The 12,252-nt window shown below is 38.1% G+C and overlaps 1 protein-coding gene across 7 annotated transcripts in view; it reads right to left on the bottom strand.

Moving 5' to 3' along the window:
• Positions 1-248: 248 nt before the first annotated feature.
• Positions 249-12,252, bottom strand: part of gpcpd1 (glycerophosphocholine phosphodiesterase 1) — a 14,886-nt gene continuing 2,882 nt past the window's right edge. For 3 of the 7 annotated variants that reach the window (XM_027030160.2, XM_027030316.2, XM_027030242.2), the window contains exons 5-22: positions 10,862-10,897; positions 10,663-10,738; positions 9,587-9,628; positions 9,273-9,396; positions 8,928-9,156; positions 8,511-8,673; positions 6,737-6,866; positions 6,337-6,391; positions 6,152-6,244; positions 5,827-5,904; positions 5,616-5,655; positions 5,455-5,513; positions 5,267-5,332; positions 5,040-5,176; positions 4,732-4,867; positions 4,095-4,255; positions 3,116-3,205; positions 249-1,903 (exon numbers count right to left, since the gene is read on the bottom strand). In XM_027030160.2, coding sequence (XP_026885961.2) covers positions 1,708-1,903; positions 3,116-3,205; positions 4,095-4,255; positions 4,732-4,867; positions 5,040-5,176; positions 5,267-5,332; positions 5,455-5,513; positions 5,616-5,655; positions 5,827-5,904; positions 6,152-6,244; positions 6,337-6,391; positions 6,737-6,866; positions 8,511-8,673; positions 8,928-9,156; positions 9,273-9,396; positions 9,587-9,628; positions 10,663-10,738; positions 10,862-10,897 — 1,911 coding nt within the window. In that variant the 3' untranslated portion in view covers positions 249-1,707. The remainder of the gene's footprint in view (positions 1,904-3,115; positions 3,206-4,094; positions 4,256-4,731; positions 4,868-5,039; positions 5,177-5,266; positions 5,333-5,454; positions 5,514-5,615; positions 5,656-5,826; positions 5,905-6,151; positions 6,245-6,336; positions 6,392-6,736; positions 6,867-8,510; positions 8,674-8,927; positions 9,157-9,272; positions 9,397-9,586; positions 9,629-10,662; positions 10,739-10,861; positions 10,898-12,252) is intronic. The other 4 variants (XM_027030628.2, XM_027030399.2, XM_027030475.2 and 1 more) reach the window with 4 other exon arrangements.

The raw sequence follows: 12,252 nt of genomic DNA, 5'->3' as shown, positions 1-12,252 counted from the left end.
TAATATTATAGTTATTGTGCAAGAAAAGTTAATGTGATATGTTGGGAAATTATACATATTTAATATCAATTTAATATGCATTACATTTGGCCGTAGTGCAATTAGTTTAAATAAAATCAATATAGCAATTACAGAAACAGAACAATCATGATACGGTGGGTTTTCAATCCTAAATCTCAATTGCTCTGAAGAATAATATGTATAAAATGGAATGAGTGTATATGATTTTTACTAAGATTAACGATGGATGGATGTAATTACTTTATTGTACAGCAGATAGCAGCACATGATTTCCCACGTAAAGCACATCACAGTCGTGGGCCTGAACTGGAAAAGCTTGAAAGATGAAATGAATAAATGAAAAGAATAAATAATCACAAAAGCTTTATAGATAATATTTAACTACAACACCAACATTAAATCATGTATTTTAGTCATGATTTAAAAAGGATGAAGAATGAATAAGCCAAAAAAGAATAATAATACTCTAAACAGAAAATACATGAAAGATGTTTGTTAATTTTTCTGGAAGCCATGTAAGCTAAAGGAGGAAGGAAGCACTTTGGTTTCTTTTTTTACCTCCTTCAATTACACCCACCAAAAAAGTGACGAAACTATAGAACAGACATGTTGCCAGCTTGGTGTTTTTTGCCTTTGTCGCAGACACCTATACATACTTTTAACTTAGGAAACTGAAGAACTTTAATTGAACATTAATTATAAAGATTGGTACCTCACATTGTGTTTTAATTATTCTTACTGTCAAATAGCGTGAAACCTCGTAGACCTACATGCCGTATCTTATTAGTAATAAAAAATAATTAAGAAAAACTAAAGCGGGATAAGTAGCATTCTTTAAATAACTTTATTTTAACGTTTTCAGTCTTGTGTTCTCAGATGTGATTATGGTGATGAGAAATACCCATGGTGAATGATGAGATTATAATCGAGTGTATGCGGCACTGCTGTATGCAGCAAATGTTACACATGCATGGCTCCATTGTTCTACAGAATGGGAGAAAAGTTAAGACTCTCCTACCTCCCACTTAAACAGAACATTTAAAGCACAGACATGCAGATCACATGTAAAGGTTTACAGTGTAGAAGCATCAGAATCAGTCTACCCAGTGTGTTCCAAAGTATTCCGCACTGCACTGCAGCAACAGTCTTAATTTAATCTTGTGTGACCCAAAATGTATTATTCTGCTTCTTACTTCAAATGTGATCAACATTTAAATTTATTGCACTGATATGCATTCAGACAGGGGACTTCAGGTAACCATTCATTTATAATAATTAAATTATTGAAGTGAAGGTGAAAATGAAAGTTTAAGATTAAATGATTATGGCAACCATGATTATTAATGTGGTATTACAGTAAAGAAATACAAAAATAATCACAATGTTACTATACTTAATTAAAAAAAACTTAAATATACAGCATCTCAGCAACATGAAGCTGAAAATGATCATATGAAGGCCTAAGTATATCAAGTTTCTTAAATTTATGAAAGTCTTTTTACCTTTTCAAACCTTAAAGCTTATGCCATTATATCCGTCTTCTTTTGGCCAAAACACTGCTATTATTATATTTAAAAAAATCAAACAACAACAACAACAAACAGATCAGGAGTGTGTGTATGGTTTGTGCTGTTTTATGGAAAGATTGGCAAAAGGTTCTGAGAAGGTGGCTTGCCAGTTGTGGTTTTAGGATGAGCTGAGGCCAGAGTCCGACTCGCCCCTGTCCACCTGGGCCTTGCCCGAGCAGGGCACAGAGGAGCAGGGAATGCTGTAGGTGGAGCAGGCGCAACTCTTCAGCGTCTCTTCTGGGATCACCTCCTTGAGGGACACCTTCTCCTCTACTTTGAAGATGTTGGGTTGTTCGATCTGGTCCTCACCAATTCTGGTCAGAGAAAAGAAACGTGATTTCAGAGGTCAGCTGCTCAGAAGCAGAATATGAAAAAGTCTCAAAGACTTTTTATTCAGTGGGAAATAAGCTAAGGGAAAATTTCACAGGCAAGCTAGCTAGGGATGGAATCATACAAAGCTTTTAATTGAAAACAAAATAATGGTTGGTTTAAAATGTGTTGAAGCATCATTATTATGTGTCTCCTTTTAGATGTAAATGCTTACATTCGTGCAATACCCACAAATGCAGAATCAGATATTACAAGTAGAACAGCATATTGCTAAATTATACTGTTAAATATCTACTTCGATAGACTGTGCTTAAGGAGAAAAATTCACCCTGCACACTTTACTGAGAACAAAAATATATAAACAATGCAAAGATTAATGGCTTAATGGTTACCATGGTCAGTAATGCAAATGTGCTTTATATTACTAAAGAAAGTATTAGTTATGGAAGTCGACTACCATTAGAAAGCTGTACTTTGGTAACCAGTGAGGCAGTGATTTCATACCTCATAAACTGGTGTCTGTAAATGTGGTAGTTACATAAACAGTCAATAGACTTCTTCTTTTTTTTTTTTTAAACAAGATCTGCATTCTAGTTCAATTGCAGGTTTAACCACCAGGGTTACACAATGGCAAAGGGGTGTAGTAACGCATTGTCCAGCTATAGGAGCAATGTCCAGCTATAGGCTACTCCAGGAGGGAGACTATAGCTTGAGAAAATAAGTTTCAATGCCATGCTGGAGTAGGAGTCAAAGCAGCTACTCATTCACAAACTAAATGGCTACTGATAATAGTTTAGAGAATAAATCAACCATGCAAAAAACTATATATATTAAAAACCTTTGTGGTTGAGTATAAAGTAACACTGTTGTGGTGAAAGCTGTATAATGCTGGGAGAAATAAAACAAACAAACAAAAAAAACCAGCACAACAAAATCCCACAAGCATGATGTGACTTAAATCAGGTAGACTAAGATAGATCTCAGAATGATGCAACAGGCAGTTGAACACTGGAAGAAGTGCCCAGGAATTTAGTTATTAGATGTATGGTAATTGTTCCCAGAATCACCAGAGAGCTTGATTCCATGGTTCTGACCCATTAAATTACTATTTTGACTGCCTTCAACATCATTGTCACAAAGTGCTACACTGCTGTAACCGTGCGAGTCAGTGAGCAAGTTCAGGCAGCAACCAGGACCTAAACCAAACGCAATCCAGAACCCGGCAGACATTACTGGCATCTGAGGTAGCTGAAGCACTGATATTTGGCACCAAGCATTCACAAATTCTGAAAGAAAAAGGCAAAGTTATGACCACATAGGTTTTATGACTTGAGAGAGTGAGATGCAAAAGGGGTAATGTGTGCAAAAAGTGTAACAAATTATTTCACCTAATTAGCTATAATATAACTACTGTCCCTCAATGAAAAGGTTTCACATAACATCCTTTGTGCTTAATATGACTAAAATAATTTAACACATGATTACTATATACACCAGTGACAAAAGGATTCTACAAGTTGCAGCAAAAATAAAGCAAATGATTCAAGCTTTTGGGAGTCTTCCATGAATAGTCAACCTTTACTTGATAACAGGATATCAAATCCCCAACTAATATAGGACACAGAGATGTAGACGACAGAGCATTTTTACATAATGATAACTATGACAGAGTATGTGTACAAATTCAGAACAATGAGGGAGTGGGAGTGAAAGATAGGAAGAGTGTGGAACCCGCAGACAGAGAAGGAAGTTTGGGACGTAAAAAAAAAAAAAAGTAAGTATGACCGAGTACTCGAACAGAAAATGCATACACACACACACACACACACACACACACACACACACACACACACACAAAGCTGTTCCGTGTTGCATAAGTGGACAACAGCACAGATCACATGAACCTTTACTCTGGGTGACAGGTCTGATGTGAGGGCCATGGGAATGCACAAAGCTGCTGCTGCATGCTGTACTTCCTGACCAACCACTCAGAACAGAAATGTACAGATGCACAAAATGACACTTCTACCACTGAGGCTAAGACTACTCAGTAACATTTCCTCAAATAAATAAACGAAGACATAAATAAACATCTCTTTTACAATGGATAGTAGTCAGACTACATTCTAGATAATATAAAACTTGATACAAAAGAAGCATCTCGTCAGAGCTCACCTGTCATAAATAAGGCCATCGATGCCATGCTCCCTGAGCCGCCTCCTGTTCGCATGCTCATTGTTGTCATCTCCCCAGCAGAAGACAACCAGGCCTTTGGATTGGGCCTCCTTAATGCTGTCCATGTTACGCAGCAGGTCCTCCGTGTGAGCACTGATACCCTGTGAGCAGGAACAAGGCTATGCTACTTTCCCACTTGTCACATTAGGAATACGACTTTAGTATTAGAAATGCCACTCTATGGCCCATGTTTTAATTAGGACAGGGTTCATATGCGCAGCCAATTTGTTTTGAACAAATGTTAACATGGGTTTCCAGAATATGTTTCCATTTAAATACAATGAATAAACATTGTATGCACTCTCGGATGCATGTGCCTTTACAACTGCAACAGCTTACATTAAAACTTAGCAACAAGTTGGAAATTTCAGATTCAGTATAGTGGCAATAGCTCTTAATTTACCTTACAGCTCTGACTCACGGCATTTTGGGTCACATTTACCGATGGAAGAAGTGCAGCTGAGTATTTGGCATCCATTTTATCAGGAGTGTTAAATGTGCAGAAGTGTGCTGCAGTGGAGCGAGCGGAACGGCTGCATGTGAGAAGAACGGCTGCATGTGTTCAGACCCCGCTCACCAGGATATCCTCGCTCTGAGCAAAGCTCATGGCAATCTGTGTGGTCTTACAACGGATATCCATCAGCTCTGGATAGACGTCCGACACACCCTGCGTCAGGAACAGTATGGGGTATTTGTTCTGCTTCCTCCGCACCCTAAAACAGCACAGACAGGAAAACCACCCTTGTCAAAGTTACTTGGCTGATTTGTAAATGCCATTAACTTTACTACGCCGTTTCAGATTTAAATCCTGAGAAATAAAATATGTCATGGAGTGCAGTAACGTAGCACCTGTGGGGTGCTTTTCTGTTGCCATGGTGTTCTTACATTGCACACACATCAGGATCAAAACAAGAGAACACGATCCGTCTCTTCCCAGCATTCTTGAGCACACACGTAAGTATGACGTCTAGGAACTGGTTCATGTTGAAATAAGTGGACAGGTTTGCATCCCAGGAGCCATCCTGGTCCAGAGGAGAGAAACAGTGAAGGGCATATGACACAAGCAGCGATACATTATAGCTCATGCACAATGTTTGCACGAGAAGGCCAACCTTCATCTGGGATATCCATTTTAGCTCTATATTAAATCCCACGCAATCTGGAACAGCCTGAAAGATCTAGAATAAAAACATTAATTACAGCTATTAAAGGGTTTAAAATGGCCTTTCCGACTTGTGCCTCCAGCACACTTGTCTGGTGGCGGTGATGGGTACAAGGGTAAACAGATTTTGGTGAATACCTGAGAAAGCGATGGAAAGGGCTGGTGTTCATCTATATACTCCTCCTCATCCATCAAGTCTAAGGAAGAATGTACAAATAAGTTACATGTAATCCGAGATGTCTCTTATACACATCCATTAAACACTCTGTTCATCCATGAGCTTAGTGGATGGGACATACCTTTATGATCATGTACTTTCATAGCTGTAGTGTGAGCTAGCTGTGACAGAGACAGAAACAAAAAACAAAATCATATTTAGCCAATGTCATACATCCCATGTCTCATGCTGAACATGAATTCCACATGACCATTTTTTTATTAGTGCACTGCCCTAAGGGAGAGGGCAATAGAGAAGCTAAATAAATCAATCACCTTAAATGAAATATTTACCTTAAGAAGCTGAAGCTGGTCAAAGGTCAGATCCTTGACAGGAACTTCGAACAACACCATAGAATGCTTGTCATTTTTCTGAAGGTCATGTACCAGGAAATAAGGGGTTGAAGGCACTATCAGCACACTTACTACTGTTTATAACACACACTTAAAATGACTCAAATAATAGCTTCCCTGCCTTGAGATCTGTAATCTGATCCAAAACAAACATGAACTGAGAAAAAAAGGGTTAAGGAATAGCTACGAATCAGTCAGTTACTGAAAATAAAACAAGACTATCAGGCAGAGAGTGGTAAGATTTCAGCAATGTAAAGTTGGTCACCTTCTTAGTGGAAATACAGCATGTGAGATCATGATATACGATTGGCACCAAGTCTTTTGAGAGATGAACATCAAACTCCACATATGCAGCTCCCTGCAATCACAAACAGTGCATTTTAGATATCAATTAGAGGAAAACATGAATTAAATGAATGTATGCAAGTGATTTACATAATCTACCCTTACGTAATTGGCAGCACTTAGAAATGAGGCAATTGTGTTTTCCCTGATCTTGTGATGTCTGAAACAGAAAAAAATGTAACTTGGACAGAACAACACTGTGCTCGTTTTAATACATGCATATGAAATCTAAGCACTTGTTCCCCATTTTACTTCCTCTAAGGGAAGGCATAGTGGCAATCCTCTCCTGCTGGCAATTCCAGCAAGGTCAAAGAGTTCAGAGGCACTCACAGGGTCCATTAATGACCGCGTTGAACTTAATCACTACGAGCCTCAAACAGAGCCTTGCTATTTGCAGACTGCATGAAATTTTGTCCTTGACAGCAACATGTGTAGATTGTGAAGCAGGCTTGGAATACTTCGAGCGGGCAGAATTGCAGGCTGAGTGCATGAAGTTCAGGCTCACTTGGCAACGTGTGTGCTTCCTGCTCCCCTGTGACCCACATCCAGAGCACTTCTCTTCTGCCAGTACTTAGTGAAGGACTGCCGCATGTCGCACTCAAAGCCCTGGATGGGCCGGATAACCAGGTAATCCACTGAAAATCGCACAACAGCATATTCATTTTGTTCGTATTCAGGAACATAAAACCCCTGCATAAATGACTGTTAAGAGGTATAGAACCAGCCAAAGATTTGGACACAACTACTCTACTTTTACTATTTACTTTTATATTGATTTACTTTTACTATTCACTTATTTTTACTTTCATTTCTACATTCTAGAAAATACTGAATGTATCAAAACAATGATAAAACATACACTGAAAGGGAACTTTATTAGAGACACCCATCTAGTAGCACATGGGACATCCTTTGGCCTTCAGAACCACAGGAATTTGTTGCGACACAGATTCTACTGGGTATCAAAATCATTCTGCAGGAATTTTGGCCCATGTAGACAGAATAGCATCTTGTAGCTGCCACAAATTAGATGGGAGGTATTCACATGCTCCGAACAGCCTGTTCTACCTTGTCCCAGAGATTCTCTTCCTGGAATCAATCCATTTGCACCCCTTTACACTTACACAATCCAGTTTACACCTGACAGGATTCATGCTGCTTGCACCAAATTCTGACCCTCCCATTAGCATGGTGCAAAAGAAATCTGAATTCACATGACATTTTTTTGCCTCTGCTCAGTGATCCAATATTTGTGCTCTTTTGCTCCCTGGAGTCTTGTCGTTGTTTCCCTTAGACAGCAATGGCACTCAAACTGGTGATGATGTTATAGCCCATCTGTGAAAGGACGATCTGTTCATTCAGACATGTTAGTTGGAGCAGCTGCATTGTATTCAGCTGCAGTCTGCTTGACTGTTTATCATCTGTTCGTCAGAATCCTCCTTTTACCCCTTTCATCAATGAGCCGTTTGAAAGGTCACTGGATGGTTTCCTTGATTACACCATTCTTGGTATACTCTTGATATTCTTGCACAAGAAAACCCCACAATGCAGGCAGTTTTTGAAATCCCAACCATGCCTCGTTCACAGTTCCATCAGTCTTGAAAACATTGTCACATACTCTGAGCACTTGTAGGGCAGGGGACTAAAGTTCGAAATAACTCTTTGCTGAGGGGCATTTATATATATATATGCACACACATTATTGATTAATAAATCAATTAATATACAGTATCAACTTTCATCATTCATATTTGTGTTAGAAACAAACTTATGCATAAAGCATTAGATTACAATGCATTTAAGTTTATGAAAAACAGTCAGCTACATCCAAATTTTGACTGGTACTGTATATTTACTTAAACGCTGTACATGGGGCCTGCTGACCTGCTCCTAGTATTATGGATTGTGCAAGCATGCCTTTATATTTCCATAGCAACACATTAATATACTGACATAAGCAAATGTGCCAGCAGGTTGTGTCTGTTGGTCAAATCTATAGTAAAGGTCATAAATGACAGTGTCAACACATTACAGCCATGTGCTGGGCAAATAGATTTATGTGATTAGTTCACATTAGTTCGTAGGAGTGTTCTAAAGCATTGGGCAAAGTCTATGACAAGCCTTAATGTCCTAAAAGAATGGATTCCTTAGCGAATCACCAATCCACATATGGCATTTGGTGTTTTTAAATAAGAAAACCCATCACTGTGCTGTGACCCTGCAGAAGTCACTTTAATTAGACGGATGTTCTCTATTTACTGAGTATTTATTGAGCATACCTCTGACTTTACCGATGGTCTGTCTAGAGTTTCTGCTCATGATGGGAAGAGTGACCACACCATTATCTTTTCCGCTCTCTACAAAGGTGGAAGACAAGAGACATGCAGCACCAACATGGCCCGGATGAACATCACCCTGAACAACCTTTTCACTCAGGTCCTCCTAAAAGACAAACATGGGTCGCAACATGTCACATAACAGCACACCTGATACCAGTGCTTGTCCTTGATCCCTCATATAGGAGCTTCATTGAGAAATTACACATACACACCTTTAAAGAAATATTTTTCCCCACCCTCAATTTTCTTAGTCTTATTCATTTTAGAATTTTCTTAGTCGTTTCAGAATTTTAGAAATTTTAGAATTTGATAAAATGAACAGGCTCTAGAGGAGGCCCGTGAGATGAAAACAAATACCTCAAAGAACTCAAAGATGAGCTCCAGGTTATCAGGGTCCATTGTGTGAATGCTGTACTCAGTCCACTGCGTCGGCTCCAGGGCATAGCCACATTCTGGCTGGGAGTGGCGAGACTTATAACCGCTATCGCTGATCATACTAATCTCTAACGTGGTGGTCATCTTGTGCCAGGATGAAAGGCTCTCCTCATCATCTTCCTCTTCAAAACCTTCCAGCATTAACTTCAATCTATGATTTCCAATAATGGACTTAGAAATATATACTTCATACAGTGATGTTCTACTTGCACTCAAAAGACTTTTAGCAAAATCATCCAAGACTGTCACTATGTGAAAGATTAATACCTGAAGCGAGATTTCTTGAATTTCTTTTTGGTTATATTCACAGGAGGCTTCTCAGAGTAATGGAGACGGAGTCGGATTTCTGTCTGACATGTCAACCAGCCAGAGTCCACACATTCAACATCATCTGCAAGGCGATTTTAAAAAAAATATTTAGGCAACACAGACGGAACCCATTAAAACAATTGTGAAACAAATTATTTTGTTCAAAAGAGTGAAAAAACTGCACTGACTGATCATGACATGACAAAGAAAACCAGCCAACCACAAGGAGACAAATCACTTATTCTTGTTTTGACTTTTATTTAAGAACTTACCATGAAACCCAAACTGCCCATCAGTAATCTCAATGTCTGACACTGTAAGACAAAACTAGTGTTGTTATTGTTGTTTCCATGTCTACACTGCACATTTACAAAAGAGAGTTCACCAGAACAGAGTAATACCACATTTAACACCTGTCAGTTTTATGGATTAATTGATGCATTTGACTTTTCAATGAAACATTAAGGAACATTTTATTGATAATTAATCCACAACACAGAAATATTTTTTTACTGAATGCTCCGTACTAGCTACAGATTTGTAATTTCCACTGAGCAATAAACAACACTATAAACTGGCATACTGTATACTGTGCTTATACTGTATGTACATGTTATGTGGGTTAAAACTTAAAGCCTCTGGTTGCAGTTATTCTAAATGCATTTTTCAAGACTCAGAGTAGTGTGTGTTAATAAAGGGACCATGGTTAATAATTACATGGTGCAGATGGACAACACCTTGAAGAAACAAACAACTCTAGCATGCAGTTCATAAAAGAACAGCATGCGCCTACCTTTAGCAGAACGTTTTTGAACCACCGAAATAAGCAGCATAGAAATGCATTAAAAAAACTAACAAAACTGTCTATTAAAAATAAAAACATAATGAAAATATAGTGGTCATTAACACCTTAAAAAAAAATAAACTAAAATTAAAAAAAAAAAAAAAACGCCAATATTAAAAATTCAAAAAGGTAAAGAAATTGGTTTTTAAATGGTCTTGGATCGTATCAGATAGCTAAACTAAATACAGCTGAATGCAAAAATGAAGCTCATAAGCCCAGGCAAACAGCCCAATGATTCTACAACCATGACACCGTTAAGTGTTCGACTATAGGAGATGACAGCATAGTGGATGTTATAGTTTCTACGTATTGATCCCTTAATGCTATTAAAAGTCCATTTTTTTCCTGTCCTGGAGAACAAAAAGAAAATAATAGCATCAGCTGAACCAGTGAACTGAGCCAATCTGATTAATGAGTGGTTATGACTACTGTGTAGTGAATGAATAAGACTGTGGGAGGGTGGGGGCCTGCAGCACATTGAAATACTATTCCAGATTCATATACCTGAGGGGCTCAATGATCGAGGCTGCTGATGGGTCTCCCATTTATTGACTATGACTTGACATGGACCACCTGCATTCTGTAATTCCAATGTTTAAAACGGTGTTAAGATTGTTGGGGGAATTTATCTGACAATTCAAGCCCACTTTGGTCGCAACCAAAGCCACACGCCAAAACAAGTAATTTGAGCTGGTATATTCACCACTCTCTCAGCCAGACAGTCAGAGATGGTTGATATCTGAAAAGTGGATTCATTAGTCAAAACAAATACAACGGCATAACAAACCTAAACATTTTTAAAACAGCTCTGCTGGATTCTAAAAATCTAAAAACTACTATACTTACCAATGACCCTTAATTTCTGAAACTGGGCTGTTTTAATGCATTGATGACAGAAGTGGAAAGAAGATTCAAAATAGTAGTAATATTTAACATTTTCTACAAGATGAAATCCACAAACAAAGGAAATCTGACTGTTTTGTACTCTTTGCTGAAAAACAGTTGAAGAGATTAGTGATGCCACTTAACTGGAAGTAACCCTGCACTTGGGTCATCCAATAACAGTGGTACATGATCATTTATTTTAATCAATACTGAAATTCTGATATCTGCAATGACCTGAAAGGACCCAATGAAGGTATTGTTTGTTACAGTACACCAGTTGTATGTTCAATGGTTCTAGCTATAAATGCTAAAAGCAAAAAGAGTGGTGTTATTTAAAAACAACAACAACAACAACACTGAAAAATAGCACTGACTGTACTGAGAGCGTGCTGACCAATCACAGTTGTCCCATGTGTTCTAAGAGCAATCTGTGACTCAGTAGGCCACCTGCTCTCCAGACACATGCATTCTCAGAGGCAGCTATGCACCTTACTATGTACCTAACTCCACAAGCTCTAATCAAGAATCACAATCATAATAATAAATAACAGCAGTTTCTTTTGTCATAGTCATGCAGCACTATTCATTAACAGTGAAGCCCAGAAACCCAAACATCAAGTCCTTAAAAATGAATACAACTAGAATCAACAATTCTCACACTAAGAACAAAGTCTTTCACTTATGAAATGTTCCTGCTTTAGAGAAAAACAGTTTCTAAACAAAATTAAATTTGCAGGGAAGGAACAAATAGTGATCTCATGTTAAATGATTGCCATCTAAGGAAACAGCTGGACAATTAAGCTGTCAGTATATTTTAAACAAAATTGAATTTGGCATGTTCACAGAGGTAAAATGGTTTTACAAACAAAACTAATTCTGCTTCAAACTCCTGCAATTTACCAATAATGTCACATGACTGTGTGATTGTTTAAGTGGTTTGGATTTTGCATTAGTATTCCCTTCCTATTGTCTCCTCCCACTGTGACCTAGACACTTTGACTAAAGTGGAATTTCATGAACAGATGTCACTACACTGACATTTGCCTTCAGCTGTATATACAATTGAGTGCGTGAGCATGCCAAATTCTATTTCGATTAAGTATGCTATAGCCCTTAGGCAAGGAAAGCTCAGTCACTATGATGTTACAAGGGAAACAATAATTAGGAGTTCTTATAAATAAATGATATGCTAAAGCACCCTGTTTTTCA

The sequence above is a fragment of the Electrophorus electricus genome, chromosome 3 (genome assembly GCF_013358815.1).
Source record: "Electrophorus electricus isolate fEleEle1 chromosome 3, fEleEle1.pri, whole genome shotgun sequence".
NCBI lineage: Eukaryota > Metazoa > Chordata > Actinopteri > Gymnotiformes > Gymnotidae > Electrophorus > Electrophorus electricus.
This window is presented reverse-complemented; position numbering and strand designations above follow the sequence as displayed.